General features: G+C 43.3%; 1 protein-coding gene across 1 annotated transcript in view; it reads right to left on the bottom strand.

Moving 5' to 3' along the window:
- Nucleotides 1–837: 837 nt before the first annotated feature.
- LOC113614464 (nuclear receptor subfamily 5 group A member 2-like) overlaps nt 838–17,347 on the bottom strand; it is a 64,999-nt gene continuing 48,489 nt past the window's right edge. Inside the window, exon 5 of the mRNA XM_027095998.1 lies at nt 838–3,895. Within this exon, the coding sequence (XP_026951799.1) occupies nt 3,648–3,895 (248 nt within the window). The 3' untranslated portion in view covers nt 838–3,647. The remainder of the gene's footprint in view (nt 3,896–17,347) is intronic.

Here is a 17,347-nt window from a genome sequence, read left to right as displayed (position 1 = left end):
ATTGTTAAATTCCAGAATGGATTGTGGAGGTATTTTCTTGCTTCAAACAGCTCCAAAGGCTCAATGGTATTGAAGGAGGCTAGGGACTTTCCCGGCGGTCCAGTGGTTAAGACTCTACGCTTCCAATGCAGGGGGCACGGGTTTGATCCCTGGTCGGGGAATTAAGATCTCACATAACGTGTGGCCATAAATAAATAAATAGCTAAATAAATAAATAGAGAAGGCTGATGTCTAGAACAAAAAGATGTTAAATTTTAGGGTTAAACTCCAAAAAAATTTAAAGGCTTTTATCAATAATATCATTGATAACACTGATATCAAATATCAATAACTTAGTACCTGATGCCTGATTTTCCTTTCCTTTTGAAGCAAACCCCTCGTTTCGCGACAGCATATTGTCACGTTTAAGGCCGTGGGTCTTAGAGTCACACTTCCCACTGACTAGTGTATCACTTTGAACAAGAAGCTGTAAGAGCTGGATGATACCTCGTGGAGCTGATCTGAGGATTAAGTGAGTTAACGAAACACCTGGCCACGTGACTAGGGCACAGTGAGCTCTACAAAGACAGATATCGTAAGAGATTTCTGCCAACAGTTGTAACAGTTAATGATACAAATTGCTTTGTTTCATGTGTGGAGAGGTGATGCACAGATTGAGTTCAGTGCTTCAAGTATCCAACTAAGGACAGTGGACCACCTGAGAAAGCATCTAGGGAAGGAAAAGTATCTCTTCGTTTGGAATTCCATTCCTAGTCGAGGATCTCAGTTACGTAGAAGCTTTAGAACCCAACAGAATGAGGACACCATAAAAACTTCTAAAAATGATCAGGCTGGGCATATCAACATTTATTGAAATACTGAAAAAAAATTCCATTTTGTTGAGAAATTCCTGGCAAGAACCAACAGGACAATTTGATTTCACTGATACAGTAAGTATTGTCAACAAGGAACCAACTTCACACTCTAAACATTGCATGGGTTCAGATCCAAGGGAGCAGCAGAAGATCTCTAAGACAAATATTCAGACATGACAGACTTTCTGTTTATAAACATAGACTAACGATAATCAACAGGCCAAGCCCAAACCTTCATATTTGAGTCTGCTTTAACTAATACATCCTGTAGTTGATGAAGCAGTTGCTAAGCCAATGTCTGGTTGTAAGCCACTTAACGACGAACACTAGAGAAAATCCGCTCGCGCGCTTCGCATGGGCCACGGACGCCAAGCGGCTGGCATTCTAAAACCTGGACTTTTGGCATCAATGTATTTGTTTTTTACAATTTTTTTTGCAATGTTAAGGACCCTCCGGATAACCATCCCCCAAATCTCAAAATTGCTTCCACCCATGTCCCGTACCCATTGATGGAACCATTTCATTAACTGTTGACACTCTTCCCCTCCAACCTGGTTTTTAACTGGGGAGAGCAAAGATGCCGCTGTGTTATTCACTGCTTTGGGTATGGACTCTATTTTCCCATTGTCCTCTGAGCCACGGAGATGACACGGGTGACCGAGCTTTGCACGCGGGGCTGTGGACGCCCGGCTTAGCTGATGGGTACCCTTCGCATGGACGCGTATTAGAGGTGATTAATAAAAATAATAAAATAATCCTCTTTGTACACACGGAAGTGATAACTAATATCTTTGGTATACAACTTACAACGCTTGGAAAGAAAAACCAGGTAAGACTCCACCCTTGTTAAATTTACTTGAAAACAGAGGAGGTTACAAGTCACATAATTTACAATAGATATTAAATAAACTACAGTAAGAATTATGAAGATTTACAGACATTTAATCAAGTGAATGATTTTAATTCATCAAGACCCCTCTCTGTCTCTGAACTATGTTCCGCTCACTTGACATGCTACAATGAACACATATATTTGGTTTCTTCAGTCTTGGCTATCTCAGACAAAGGCGAAACCAAGGAACAATAAATTAGCATCATAATTGTCTACAGTTGAAACTATGATATACAATATAAATAAACTATTCAAAAGCCAGAAACATTTATGAAAAAATTAAGGGACTAGGAGATAACTTTCATTTTTTTTTTACAGTTTCTACAAGTGATTGTGCCGCCGATAATCTCAAAAAAAAATTAAAGTCGAAATGAGATTCCCGTTTTTGATTTTAGTGTCTCACGACATATAATAACTAAGTACTGTTAAAAATAATTACCAATCAGAAAAATAACATTAAGGTAATTACTGCTTTAGCTCTTTTGTCATTATCACACGTTCCCCCCTCCCCCTAGAGGACCTAAAGAATGTAAACACTCTATTTTATTTGACTTTAAAGTATTAATACTTTATTTTAAACAAATGTTGATCCACATCTGCACAGCTACCTTTGAGAATTGTGAAGTAAGGCAAGACTTCCGTATCTGTGGCATCGCCTGTGAATAATACTGACAGCATCGTTTGGAGAGTTTGTTTCGCAATTCTCTGTCCTCCAATTTGTTCAACAGCAGACTTTTAGACTTAGAAAGGTCAGTATCACTCTCTTCCCTTCCCTTTTGGGGAAGATCTGAATCACTTTACTATCTTTCCAGGCCATACGTAAAGATCACCGTTTCCTCTCTGCGTTTAGGGGATGATCGATTGCAACGAGTCAATTTATCTGCGCATCCCTTCCTTTACTTCGCGTGGCTTAACATGCTTCCGTTTTGTTTTAAACTAGTTAGAACTGTGACTACTTGACATCCCAGCAAAATACATTTCATGGTGTATTTTTTAATGAGCTACAAACCTGGATGGTTAAAAAGGCTGATGTAGTCTAACAAGCCTTTCTGCTGGAAATTTTTATGAAATCCTACAATGCGAGAGCTAAGGCTTTCGAGGTGTGTACTCGTTGCCCTTAATATTAATTAATGCTTTAGGTAAGATCAGAAGAGGGATACTGCCTGCTTTTTTTCTTTTTTTTTAACATGAACACATGACAAAACAAACCAGAACATAGTCAAAATGGCAAGCTAACATATTCATAGACTGTTCTTATTAGCTGTTTGCAGGTCTAAGACACAGACATTGAAGATTAGGCGTTTCATCATTTGGTGGAGCTACTAGTGGGTGTGGCTGAGCGCTAGTCCTTAGTACAGATTCCTCGATCACGGGACAGAAGGTGCTGCGTCCTGGAAAGGAAGAGGGAAGGGGCTACGATCGGTGCAGCTGACGAACTCTTGAGAACGGTTTCAGTTCCGCTTTACCATGGAGGAATTCTGGAAGCTCAAATCCCCCGCTGCAAAAGCCTAATGGCTAACACAGATCGGTTCCTAGATTCCTTCACAGCGGAGATCAGTTTCACTATACAAGAACTGTTCTGTCCATTTTCATCCTGATGTGGTGTTGGGATCCACCCGTGAGTTCAATTCACTCCGTTCCAACGTCTTTTATGCGGAATTCTTTGGGGATGTGACGCCTTTGATTCACAGTCTGCAATACAAATACCCTGATTCATCACTTATTGGCTATGAAGTATTTATTATGCTTTATTAAATTCAATATCTTTAAACCAAGTGTTTCATTCGTGTTGCTTGGAGCCATTCAGAGTATTTTATTTTATTTTTTTCCCTTTCTTCCTGTTCTTCTTTCCCCCCACCAATCTCTTTGTGTTTTGGAAGCCGCGCTCCTAGGGGCTGTAACTAAGCCCGTTTTGCATGCAACATTTCAATCAGCAGGTTGTTGTAGGGGACGTCCCCGTTCAGGTGCTTGTAGTAGAGGTATTCCTCGGCCTGCACGCTCATGGCCCGGATCTCAGGTAGTCGGAGTAGCAGCTGCCCGAATTTCTCTGTTTGCTGCGGGTAGTTGCACATCGTATAGTCCAGCAGGGCAGCGTTAACTTGCTCCTGGACACCTTCGACCAGCTGGAAGTTCTCCAGGTTTTTGACATCTGGATTTAAAAAAAAAAAAAAAAAAAAAACCCACAATAATTCAATGATGTTTTAATTCCTGTTTACCCCAGCAGCGTGTTCAGTTAAAGGAGGTATTTTCCTCCCGACATAAAGCAGACTTGCTACAATGCTCGATATTCAGTCAGCCCCACTCACCAAGCTTCCCGGGAAAACGATCACAAAAGAGCTTTAGAAGAATGTCTTGTTGAAATTCTGCCTACACCTCCAAATCAATTAGACACCAATGGATTCTGAGCAAGGTCAATTCTTTTCATATCTCACAAAAGGAAAGGTTTAAGGATTCCTGAAGCAGAGAGATCATAATATATTGCCAGCAAATGAGTCCCTCTAGGAAGACCTATCTTAACCCAGTATATGACACAATTCATAGAATTCTGTATTAATTTTTCTGACCCAAGGTGAAATCTGTGTCCAGGGTATGATGTAGTTAATTCTAATAAAAAGTGACAGGGTTCTTGTTTCTGTTTGACATTTTCTAAATGATTCTGAAAGCCTTTGACTTGTCTAGCCTATGCTAATGAACCATCTGTACACTCCAGTGACTGCCAGAGGAACAGTCGCTGCTGGGAACTCTCTAAAATATATGTCTCGCTGACTAATGATCTTTATCAAATGAAAGCCTTGTCCTTTAGGCAGAATTCAAGCCAGGATGGCCGGCACCCTCTAACCTGAATGTGGTTTCTAAAGTCTGATACTTCACTTTTTTTTTTCCTTCTGGAATGAGTCGCTCACACAGAGGAGACGGACGCAGGCAATCCACCCAGCCTAACTCCTGGAGATGCTCTGCCTTATAGGTCCTCATAAATGCTGGATAGGGGGAAACAGAGTCAAAAGACAGACCGACACCCACACACACACAGACAGTGAGCAAGGGAAAACGGTGGTGGTGGAATTTCTCTTGTGGAGTTCATTTATGTTAACTGTACAACTTTTACACAACGTGTATATAGAAGCCTCTGGAAGAAAGGCATGGATGTGTGTGTGTGTTTACAGACATCCATGCTAAGAAGGTAAGAAGGTACACAGATGCATCCACCCCTCCCCCCGCTTTATTTTCTAACTGGAGAAAAATAAATAAGAACGATTCTATAGAAAACCACATAATACTATGACTAAAAGGTTAAGTGTGCTAAACTCAGTTAAGAGTTCCCAAAATAACTCTTATCCAATATTTTCGGCTCTCTGTGTTGTTAACCTTAGCCTGTGTGTATGTGCGGGTCCACTTTGGTATCTCTAAATGCTGTTACAATAGGCTGCCTTACATCTGCTGTTGAAATGTGTCCAGGATGATTTCAGTGTTTACATTTTGAGCCGTAACTTTGCATGAAACATGCTTCCCCCTTTCCGTCCCCAAATCTCTGGCCCAAATTAAAAACAGTGGGGAATTAGTACCGACATAGTGTGAGCATTTGGGATCACATCTATGTCAAAGTACGACGGGAGAATCAGAAATATCTGATTATTTATCAATGAGATGTACAAACAGACAAATGCTACGCTACGAGCTCATGCCTTCCTGTGGCATTGAAACTGACATTTAAATTGTAACCCACTGGACGGTGTACCCAGGTGGTACTTGACAGTTAATAAAGCAGTTTCCATCTATCTCATCTAAAATGTCTTAAAAGTTATTTTAAGTTATTTCAAATACTTAGAAATATTAGTTATATTTGGTTCAAAATTACAAAATGTAAACTGGAAGTACCTTGACTACGCTATACCTGGCCAGATGACGGAAAAATGCCATGCTCTTATACTTTCAGACGCTCACCCTCTGCTTACAGACATCAGTCCTTCCTAAAGCTTCCCAGCAGAGACCGGGTAATGCAAAAACAGTTCATCTGAATTCTGACCAACTTCTTAGCGTTGTTTCCCTTTACCCTCCACTCAACCTAAAGAAAACATTTAAACTTAAACAAGAAACGTAAGGAAAAATTTAGTTTTCTCTTTTATTTACCATTAAGAAGTTGAAAAAAAAAAAAAATCCCCAAACAAGCAACTTCCAGTGTTACAGTGATTTTAACACAGTTGTAGGAAAACAATCGAAACGGAGCACACTATTTTATGCTACAATGAAAGATATTCTCACAGCAAGAAAAGCTAGCAATAGTCACAGAAGTTTATAGGGGAGGAATTTGCACGGAATGAAATGCAAGATAAACGAATAATAGTCTTTTCAGAAAGTTGTTTTTGAGACCTTCTTTTTTTGATAAATGTATTTTTTGAGAATGAGGTTCAACCTTCTGTGATAAATTATGGGATTCTGTTAAGAAAAACAAAAACAAAAAACAGACAACTGCTAACAAACATAAAACAAAGGATGGATCGTAAGTTCTGGTTCATTCACTTACTATTAGTACATATAATCATTAAAATCTTCAGATCAGCATGTGCTGGATAATTTCTGTGAATACTGGTCCAAACCGCCACCTTTCTCCCCAAAGTTTAAAAATACATGCAATTTTCCTTCTGAAAGAAAAGACTGTGTTTTTAATGTGTTTACCATTGAACACAAAAAAAGTTATGCTGCTAGCTGCCCCAAAGGCACTTACTAACTGAATGTCTATTTTGTTTTCCATGTCTGTAAAGGCAATTTGTAATTTAGTGGCAATGATTCTGATATGTAAGCTACAAGGTCAAAAAAAGAAAGAAAGAGGGATTTCCCTGGTGGTGCAGTGGTTAAGACTCCGCCCTTCCACGGTAGGGGGCGTGGGTTCAATCCCTGGTCGGGGGCTAAGATCCCACGAGCCACGCGGCACGGGCCCCCAGAAAAAGGAAGGAAAGAAAGAAAAAGATTTTGATTGAATTACTCTCATTCACCGACCAAGAAGTTCCTGGATCATTGCTCTGGCTTATCTCTTTCAGCTCCTGTCTCTCTCACTGCATCTTGCCCTCCTTTATTAATCGTCCATTTCCCTATGTACACTGCCAGCATCTTCGGGTGACATGTTATATATTATATGTTTTAGTCAAGGCTTCCCCAGGGATTTCTCCAATTAATGTTTGCTTTATATTAGTGGTGTATTTGTCCAAGGTTGATTGGTTATAAAATGACCTATTACATTAGCTGTTATGTATCTTACAGCTGTTACGTATCTTATAAGTCTATCTCCTCTCTTTTTCTAATTTGAGAGCAGCTTTCAAAAAGTGATTTATACAATAGACCTCTCCCTGAAATATTTTAAATGTAATAGTGTGTTCTGTTCAAAGAATCCTGTGGTGAATTCTTTTGTGAGCCCCTGGGTTCCTGAGTGTCTTTCATTTTCGGTCTGACAGGCAGACCTTGGTTTTTCCACTATGGGGAACGTAAATTGGTGTGGCCATTGCTGTGGAAAACAGGATGGAGATTTCTCAAAAAACTAAAACTAGAACTATATTGCATGACCCAGAAATTCCACTCCTGGGTATATATCTGAAAAAAATGGAAACAATAATTTGAAAAGATACATACACCTCAATGTTCATAGCACATTATTTACAATGGCCAAAATATGGAGGCAACCTAAGCGCCCATCAATAGATGAATGGATAAAGAAAATGTGGTACATATATACAATGGAATATTACTCAGCCATAAAAAAGAATAAAATTCTGCTATTTGCAACAACGTGGATGGACGTGAAGGGTATTACGCTAAGTGAAACATGTCAGTCAGAGAAAGACAAATACTGTAATGATATCACTTATATGTGGAATCTAAAAACTACAACAAACTAGTGAATATTAATATAACAAAAAAGAAACAGACTCACAGATACAGAGAACAAACTAGTGGTTTACTAGTGGGGAGAGGGAAGGGGGAGGGGCAGGATCGGGGCTGGGAATTCAGAGGTACAAACTCCTACGTACAAAATAAATAAGCTACAAGGATACATCGTACAACAGAAGGAATATAGCCAATATCTTATAATAACTATAAATGGAATATAACCTTTAAAAATTGTGAATTAAGGGCTTCCCTGGTGGCGCAGTGGTTGAGAGTCCACGTGCTGATGCAGGGGACACGGGTTCGTGCCCCGGTCCGGGAAGATCCCACATGCCGCGGAGCGGTTGGGCCCGTGAGCCGTGGCCGCTGAGCCTGCGCATCCGGCGCCTGTGCTCCGCAACGGGAGAGGCCACAACAGTGAGAGGCCCGCGTACCGCAAAAACAAAAACAAAAACAAAAATCAAAACCAAAAAAAAAAATTGTGAATTAATAAAAAAGCCAATGGAGAAGTTCCAAAACACAGATGCCACCACCTCTCGGAAGACTTGGAATTTTCTCTTTCACGTAGCTCACTTGTATGTACTTTTTAGGAAGAGTCCAGAAATTTAAATGTGCTCCCACAATGCTCATAGAATTCCTTTTGATGCTACTCAATGCCCTTTCCTGAAAAACTAAACATAAAATACATTTAAAACCTTCACCATTTCCTCTGGGGTGCTCCCCTACCAACCAAGCCCTCCTCTGATGAATGGGTGCTGGCACGCTTGGGAGTCTTAGCTCATCCCTACCAGGAGTCCATAACACAGGAAATTCGCGAATGAACGATTTCCCCCCAGCTCTTCTGTGGTGCTTCATCCCAAAGTCTCCCGCGTTCGGCACACTACGTTTTTCTTTGACGTTTATGTAAACTTCATCTTAATACAATTTAGAAACGCAAGTTAATGAACCCTATCATTACAGATTCTGAGTTGGAAACAGTATGTAAACAGACAGAGGCATCCAACCCTTTCTCCAGCGCCTTTAAATTTTGATGACTGGCAAAATCATTTTGAGCTTCTCCTCTAAGTATCAATCTCTTATCATCCATTCTACTTTATTCACTCAGGGACTAATTACCAACTTTTTATGTGAGGCAGCATTATGATAAGCTCACAGTGGGGTACTCAGATTTTTTTTCCATCCTTAGTGGAAAGTAAACCCTTAGGTCTTCTTGAATATATTACAGCTGGCTTTTCAGTCATTACGTGGCATTCAGGCTCTTTCTGAAGATGAAGATACTGATTTCTATCTCCCTGGTACCTGCCATGCGGCACGGGCTGTAAATCCTCCCGGTCAGCACACTCTTTTCAGAGACCGGTCCTTTGCTGAGCAAGGAGGCTGGGGGGCCGGGAGACTCAAATGGTCCAATAATATAATTATGTTTGCTCACTTTCCACACGTGGGGAAAAAAATCTCATCCTGTCCTTTCAAAGATACAAAAGTGGGGAAAAGAGGTACCATTCTGCACCCGGAGGACACTTCTTTCCCCTGGGGCTTTTGGAGGGGTGACATCTGTAAACTGGCTCACAATTTGTCCTCAGAAGACCATTTCCTTTGATACGACAGCAAAGGAGAAAGGAAATGAATTTTCTCTAAGGAATTCATTTTAAAATTAGTTTTAAAGGGCTATATTTAAATAATTTGTATAAATCATTTTTCTTTTTCTTTTTTTTTTTTTTTTGCGGTACGCGGGCCTCTCCCTGTTGTGGCCTCTCCCGTTGCGGAGCACAGGCTCCGGACGCGCAGGCTCAGCGGCCATGGCTCACGGGCCCAGCCGCTCCGCGGCATGTGGGATCTTCCCGGACCGGGGCACGAACCCGTGTCCCCTGCATCGGCACGCGGACTCTCAACCACTGCGCCACCAGGGGAGCCCTGTATAAATAATTTTGTAGGAACTTCCGGATAGCAACATGCTGGCTCTTTTCATATGAACCAAGTTCGCTTAATAGTGAGGGCTCTTTAGGGGTCGGAGATGGGCAGACAGGACACTTTCAGTGCAGATGCCTGAGATTAGATTCTACTCTGCTTCCAGTAAAACTTAAACTCAAGATTTTAAATTAATTACTGGTAAGTCCTTTACATAAATGTGTGTGTGTGTACATGTGTGCACACGTGTATGAGTATTAGCCAAGAGCTGTTTTTAGCGACCAGAACATACAATTCAATGTCTTCATATATAAATTACTAACAAGAAAATGCAACTCTTCAACAGGAACTGTGTGTAAAAATGTGGACAGACAGCATACGTATTATTTCTGTATGTAGAAAGAAGCCCTTCCAACTGGTTGGTGCTTCCTAAGTTACAAAACATGCTACTCTGCTTCACTTATTCTTTCATACCTTATGTATACACAGTCCATGAATTCATTCATTCATTCAAAGAGCCCTGTGCCAGGTGTTGAAGGTAGAGGAATAAAAGACACCATCTCTGTGTCCAGTGCTTCAGAGACAAGAAGTGGGTGCCCTTGACACACACACAGGATGGGCACCTAACCCAGGGCCTGGGGGCAAGAAGGGTTCTTGGGGGAAGTGACACCTGAGAGGTTTTGAGAAACGGGTGAGCTGAGCAACACGGGGAGGAAAAGGTGGCAGGAGACGGCGATCCCCACACCAAGCCTCTGAGACAGGAAACGGGGTCCTTGGAGCCCCGCAAAGCGGCTTACCTTCCATGGAGGAGAGCAGGGTGTGAAGTAAGGATGGACCCTAAGGTTTAGGACTGTGAAGGGCGAGAGTCTGCATTTTGTTCTGGAAGCCGTGCAGAAGCATTGCAACATCTTAAGAAGGAAGGATGCGGTCAACTCTCTGAGTCAGAAAGAGCAGGTGTGTGGAGAGGCTCTCGCAGGAATACAGGTGACAAGCGCGGTGGCCATGGGGGTGGGGATGGACTCGAAAGGCATCAAGATGGGCGACTCAACAGAACTTGCTGGCCCCGGATTAATCGCGAGCAAAGGTCCTGGATGACACCAGGCAGGCAGGCAGGTGGTGGCCATCCCTCCAGCAGGAGTTGGAGCAGACTGGAGGGGCAGCCATGGTTGAGTTTAAGGAGCATGTGGGACATTCCCTAGGGAGGTAGGGGAGACGGCTGGAGATACAGGTCTGGACGCAGCAGAGAGGCAGGCCTGGTGTCCAGATCCGGGAGCCGTCAGCGGACAGGTGATGGATGAAACCCCCGGAGTCGGTGGGATCGTGTGGACAGAGAAGGGGTCAGTGGTGGGATTCTGGACACAGCCAACTCGCCAAGGATTCTTTCTTGAGAAGGCATTACAGGTGTTATGACATTTAGACTCAGAGAGATTAAACAGCTTTTCCATGATCTCTAAGGTAAGGACACACCCAGAGAATGGGGGAGCGGCTGACATTTAGCAAGTGCTTGTCAACGTGCACAGGATTCTTTTTACGTATCTCATTTAATACTGTTAAGAATCTTACAGGAAAGGTATGATTCTCATTTTCCAGGGAAAGAAACAGGCTGAGAGGGGTTCAGTGAGTCACACATGTCCTGAGCTGGAATTGGTGTCTCCCTCGAAACCCCTGGGCTCTGCCCCACGGGATCACAGAGGTGGGACCTGAGCCCCAAAGGGCTCGGGACATCTCAGTCCCAGAGCTTTCTCCCCACGTCACAGCCCACAAGTTCCTGCCACCTGCGGGGGTTGGAGAAAGGGGTGTGCTAGTTGGTCCAATAGTTCAGTTTCTAAAGGGTCTCATAATCCCTGAATGAAATTTTCAGAGAATTTGAATGAAATAACATACTCCTGACACTTACATTGACGTATTACACACTGTAATCGTCTTAATGCCACAGATCATGGTTAAAAATAGTCACAGCTGACACTGAGTAGAGTCCAGCGTCATAGGCGCCCTCCAGGGGGCCTTTTCTGGGCACGCCCGAGCCCAGCCCTTGCCACCGGGGCTGTGGAGGTGCTGGGACTACGAAGTAACTTTCTCCATTCTAACCTGCTTTATATTTAGAAAAGAGGGTTTCATCAATTTAAAAAGTCTGAAAGCCACTTGATTTTTGACAGGAATGGTGGTCTAATCTAGTTTCAAGCAAGTCACTCAGTCCCCTCTGAGCCAGTTTTTCCATCTGCAAAATGGGGAAATAATTCTTAGGATCGCTGAAGAGTAAAATGATACCTTAAATATGAATAAACTTTAAAAAGTGTACAAGCATTGTATACTCACGGGGCCTTATGTTTCTTATAATTTTACTGATAAAATTTGAAGATTTTGTTTGCTTCCAATACACACCTGGAAGGTAACCTTTCTACACAGCAATGTGATCGTTTTCCTGCCATAAAGTTGCATGGACAAAACAGAATCTCTGATGTTGCAGTTTTCCAAAATTAATGGAAGGTAGAGGGATTACTTGCAAGTTTATCCTATCCTCAATCACAAGGGGTATTCAGGAAAACATGGCCAAGGCTTAAGTTTCAGTTAAAGATATTCCACCGTGTTTTCTTAATTTTGAAGCCCAATTTCCCCAAACACATATGACACTCTGGACAAAAGGCTACTAATGCAGTGCCTCACATGGTTGCTGAAAAGTACAGGCTCAGGAAATACCATTGCATAAAGAATGTCACCCGCAGTGGCCTGCCCTTTTGTCAGTTTTGCGTTCATAATATGTCACCCCCAAGGGGCAGTGGTTTTTCTCCCAAAGGAGAAGAACATTCCTCACTAATCAAATGTCGTGATTTCTAGTCCTGATTCTGTCTCCCAACTGTGAGATCACGAGCATGTCACTCTTTGGGGCCTCAAGTTTCCTGGCCTGTGAAGGGCAAGGGCTGGACTTGACGATCTCTTGTCACCCAGCTCTGAGTCTACAACTGCGTGATTATGAGCCCAAATTTTGGAAGGAAGGTGCTGGATTGGTGTCGCCAACAAACAAGTAGGGACAAGCATCGCCCTGCACCCACCCCATCACCTGCGTTTTCACTCAACAGTCCGGATAGGACTTCAATTCTCCAAGATGGTTTTTGGCCTGAATTACAAATTATTTCAAACTGTTTAGTATGCAGCCATGATTTGACACACCGCGCCACAGGTAAATGGTACCTGAATTCATTTATGTCCTAGCAGCGCCCCCCTTTACAAGGAAGGGTGTAGCTTTTGCATGGACTTGAGGACAAAGCTTGCAGAAGTTGCAAAGCTGCCTCTGGGTGCTGACACGGGTCAGGCACCCTTTCCGGAAGTCTACAGATTATAGATTGGATACAAACGGCGTCACTTAAATGCGTCGAACAAAACACTGTTCCGTGAGTTTACAGACATGTCCTTCTCAGGATAAGTCGGACATCCTTGCCCCAGTCTAACCCTGAGACCACATCTCTGCCGGGCTCCTCTCTGGACACAGCGGTCCTCTTGCTTGTTTCTGCCTCGGGACCTCACACTTGCTGTTCCTGCATTTGGGATGGTTCTTCCCGATCGTGTGGGGCTCTCTCCCTCATGTCACCCGAAACTCCGCTCACACATCAGCCCCTTGGAGAAGCCTCTGTGGAGAACCATTTCTAAAACAGCGCTGCCCCACTATCTGATCACTCTGGCTCCTGACTCTGCCTTAAAAATATATGCCACGTGTGCAAGACCTATGCGTGCCCCGTGTCTGTTCACAGACACACAGTTCACGGTAGCCAAAAGGTGGAAGCCACCCAAGTGCCCATTACTGGGTAAAGAGATAAACAAAATGTGGTCACTACATACAATGGAATAGTGAGCAGCCTTGAGAAGGAGGGACGTTCTGATACAACGTGGACAACAAGGCTGACGTCGTGGATGAACCTTTAGGACATTATGCCAGGTGAAATACGCCAGTCACAAAAAGACACACACTGTATGCTTTCACTTATCTAAGGTACCCAGAGCAGTCAAATTCATGGAGACAGAAGCAGAAGGGCGCGTGCCAGGGCCTGGGGGGAGCGGGAAATGGGGGTAATTTAATGGGTACAGAGTTTCAGTTTTGCAAAATGGAAAGAGTTTGGGAGATTGGTTGGACAACAACGTCAATGGACTTAATACCTCTGAACTGTACCCTTAAAAGCGGCGAAGGCGAGAAATTTTATGTTCTGTAGAGAACAGACCGGTGGTTGCCAAGGGGGAGGGGGTTGGGGGAGGGGTGGAGTGGGAGGGTGGGGTCGGCACATTGTAAGCTATTATATACAGGATGGATAAACAACAAGGTCCTACCATAGCACAGGGAACTACAGTCAGTGTCCTGGGATAAACCATAATGGACAAGAGTATGAAAAAGAATGTGTATATACATATAACTCTGTCGCTTTGCTGTACAGCAGAAACTAACACATCGTAGATCGACTATACTTCAATTAAAAAAAAAGACATTTTATGTTCAATTAAACACTGAATAATGTACTGTACGTGTAGGTTATTATACATAATGTAACAGACACCTGAGAATCCACTGCTCTGCAGAACCAGATGGCCACCGACCCCCTCCAGGTTACCTGTGTATTCCTTCCATGGACCAATTCCTGAGGCCATAGAGTGACCGCTATCCATTTTGTGTTTCTTCTTCCCTCACATCCCTAAACTGTACGTTCTTCCTGATGCTTGACTGACTTTACAGTATACGGTTATTTGTCTAACTGTTATACTTGCCTGTCATCCTCACAAGAAGGAAAGCTGTGGGACTTCTCTGGTGGTCCAGTGGGAAAGAATAATCCACCTTGCAATGCAGGGGACGCAGGTTCGATCCCTGGTCAGGGAACTAAGATCCCACATGCTGCGGGGTAACTAAGCCCACGTGCCACAACTACTGAGCACACGAGCCACAACTACTGAGCTCGTGTGTCTCAACTAGAGCCGCATGCCACAACTACAGAGCCCACTTGCCCTGGAGCCTGCCCGCCACAACTAGAGAAGAGAAAACCCACGCGCCGCAACTAGAGAGAAGCCCGTGCGCTGCAGCGAAGGGCCCTCGTGCCTCAACGAAGATCCCGCGCGCTGCAACTAAAATCCGACGCAGCCAAATAAATAAATAAAAATGAAGAAGGAAAGCTGTGAAGGTCGGGACTTGGTCTAATTTGCAGCTGAGCCCCAGCATCTAGGCCAGTGCACAGCACAGAGAAAACTCTCACTAAATATGTGAGGGATGAATGAAAGAATACACTTCTTGGTTAAATACTGCTTGGCCCTAAACCAAAATCTTTCTTTCCTTTTTTTCTTCTTTTTTCTGGGGGCCTTTGACATGCCGTTATGCTTCCATATCAAAATTCACGGCAGACTCTGTTTCCTGCAGAACTGTTTCATAATCGTAAACAAAAAGCACCAACTCCACCCTGCGTTGTGCTTTCTAGGGACACTGTCTCAGTGGGGATCCTGGCTGGGTGCTTTGCCCGCAGCGCCAAGGCAGCCGGCGTTTCTTGCCTCCTTTGCACCTTCTGCGTGTAGAACGTTTATTTCCTCTGCTGCGCCAGTCCACCCTCCCCGCGCACTCAAGGCCCCAGGCTCAAGGCTGCAGTTCTGCAGATCCAACCACTTCCTGGACACCCTGCCTGAATGGCTAGTGGGCATCGCAAACCTGGGTGTGTTAACACCACACGCTCCATTCCCTGGTTTCTGGGAGCCTGTCCCAGCTCCTAATTTTCCTGCACCGATTTTCAGACCAATGTCCCCCAGCCTTGGCACCGACATTCTGGCCTCCAGGAAGCCTCCCCCAAGCCCATCTCTGTTTGCCCATCACAGGGGGCGCTGGATGTCACCTGATTACCTGTCAACTGTGAAGACAGGGATCTCGACCTTGGGAACGGTCACCCTCCCCAGGCCTAGCACGGTGCCTGGACCAAGTCGAACCCCCTTCACCCTTGTTAAACGAGAATACATTTTCACATTAATTTACACACATCCATCTTCGCCTTGTTTGTGTCTGGAAGGCCTTCCTGAACCTACAGTCCCTGTTTCCTGCCTCTCCTCCTAGACGGCATCCTCGGGGAAGCCCAGATGCCCAATATAGATCCTAGGAAACTTGCTACTTTGAATTTAGGTCCCATGAATATGAACCATATGCAGAGTAACTCCCTAGGAAGGACTGAACACCTCGTATGAGCCCAAGTCCCAGCTACTAGACCCTTAGGCAGCTTCAGAGTTCCTCACTTGGTTACACTCATAACCAATTTCAGCTATAATAGTAGAACACATTTTCTATCATTCCTCTCTGAACAATGAGGAATTTTTGACTCAAAATAATTTCACAATTCGATACAAAATTGAAGAAACTGAGTTCAATGTGTAGGAGAAGGAAGACCATCTGGTTTGTTTGATGTTGTGAAGTGGTAGGTAATCTGAAGATGTTGAGAAAAGTCTATCTGGGGGCTGTGTGCTACGTCAGGGACCGACCGCTGACATACGACATTCATTATTTTCCTTCTCTATATACATTTGCAATTTGTTTTGCAGAATTCCGAGGGATACAAATGAGGAAGGAAGGCTATCCTACAGGGGTTTTAAGATCAAGAATCGAAACAGATTGTGAGTTTTATCAACCTCTACATGCCACTTGATACTGAAAGCCACATAAAAATGCATGGAGAATGAAAGGGAAAAAAAAAAAAAAGGTCTCTGGCTGGGAATCGATGGAATATTTTGAACCAGGAAACAGAATTTAAAGGGGCACAGGATGAGACAATTTCCCGGTTTCCCCCTAAATTTCAAATAAAGCTGTCTGTCAAACAGACTTAATATGAAGGGCAAATACATACAATGTTTTGATAAAATAGGTAGCATTTCGAGTTGCAGCTGCCCTGGCCGGCCGGCCTTGGGAGCCTGGGTCCTTATCTTGTTATAAAGACCATCTGTCCCCTCAGAATAGGAAATGTCCACATGCATAAAAAGCTGTCCTTCTTCAGAGAAAAGCTCCGCACCACACTCTCGTCGTCACGTTCTAAAACAGTTTTTGAATCGTACGTTTGCATTTTTGATTTCCACTCAGGAAAAGTCTGCCGTCTTGGCTAAGCTATCTTATTCTCTTCGAATAAGGTATGGGTTTCAGTTCGTTCGTAGGCAAGTCAGGCCTATGAATAAACCAACGTTATCATATGAAAGAGAATTAAACAGGCAGATGCAAGTGGGGATATATTAAGCCAAACTTAAGCTCCAGTTGTTGAATTTAGCCTGGCCTCCATGTCTGGTTTGCCTCAGGATAAATTCAGCTTTCCAGCTAATCGAATGAGGAAAACTGCCTCAGGTATGATAAAATTTACAAGAGAGGCTGTCCAACCGTTCTTGTTAAAAATATTAGCTTAAAGGCATTCTTATCGTCTTTGGGATGAAGACCGTATTTGCATTCAATGATTTGATTTCAAACTTTTACGAACTTGGATCCCATATTAGCTGAGCCAGTTAAAATATTATTCTGTGGCAGAGTGAGTGACAAACAGTCCAACTCAGTCCGACGTACTCAGCTTTGGTTCGTGTTGTACAACTTTCCTACGGACTCTGGGAGAGATTATTTCTAAGAGAAAAAAGAAAGGGTAACATTTGAGAATATAAATGTACATTTAGTAAACAAGGTATTGTATTTGCAATACACAGTGGACTTCAAACATTTTTCCACGTTAGAGCCATAGTCCGGAAGACAGAAGATGTACTCTTCTAGCTATTTCTACCCATACAATCAACACTCCTTCATAATTCAGCATTTGAAAGAAATCCTTTTTTTTTTTTTTTTTTT

The sequence above is a fragment of the Aethalodelphis obliquidens genome, unplaced genomic scaffold, assembly GCF_003676395.1.
Source record: "Aethalodelphis obliquidens isolate GAN/ISIS:26980383/991018 unplaced genomic scaffold, ASM367639v1 scaffold97, whole genome shotgun sequence".
Classification (NCBI taxonomy): domain Eukaryota; kingdom Metazoa; phylum Chordata; class Mammalia; order Artiodactyla; family Delphinidae; genus Aethalodelphis; species Aethalodelphis obliquidens.
This window is presented reverse-complemented; position numbering and strand designations above follow the sequence as displayed.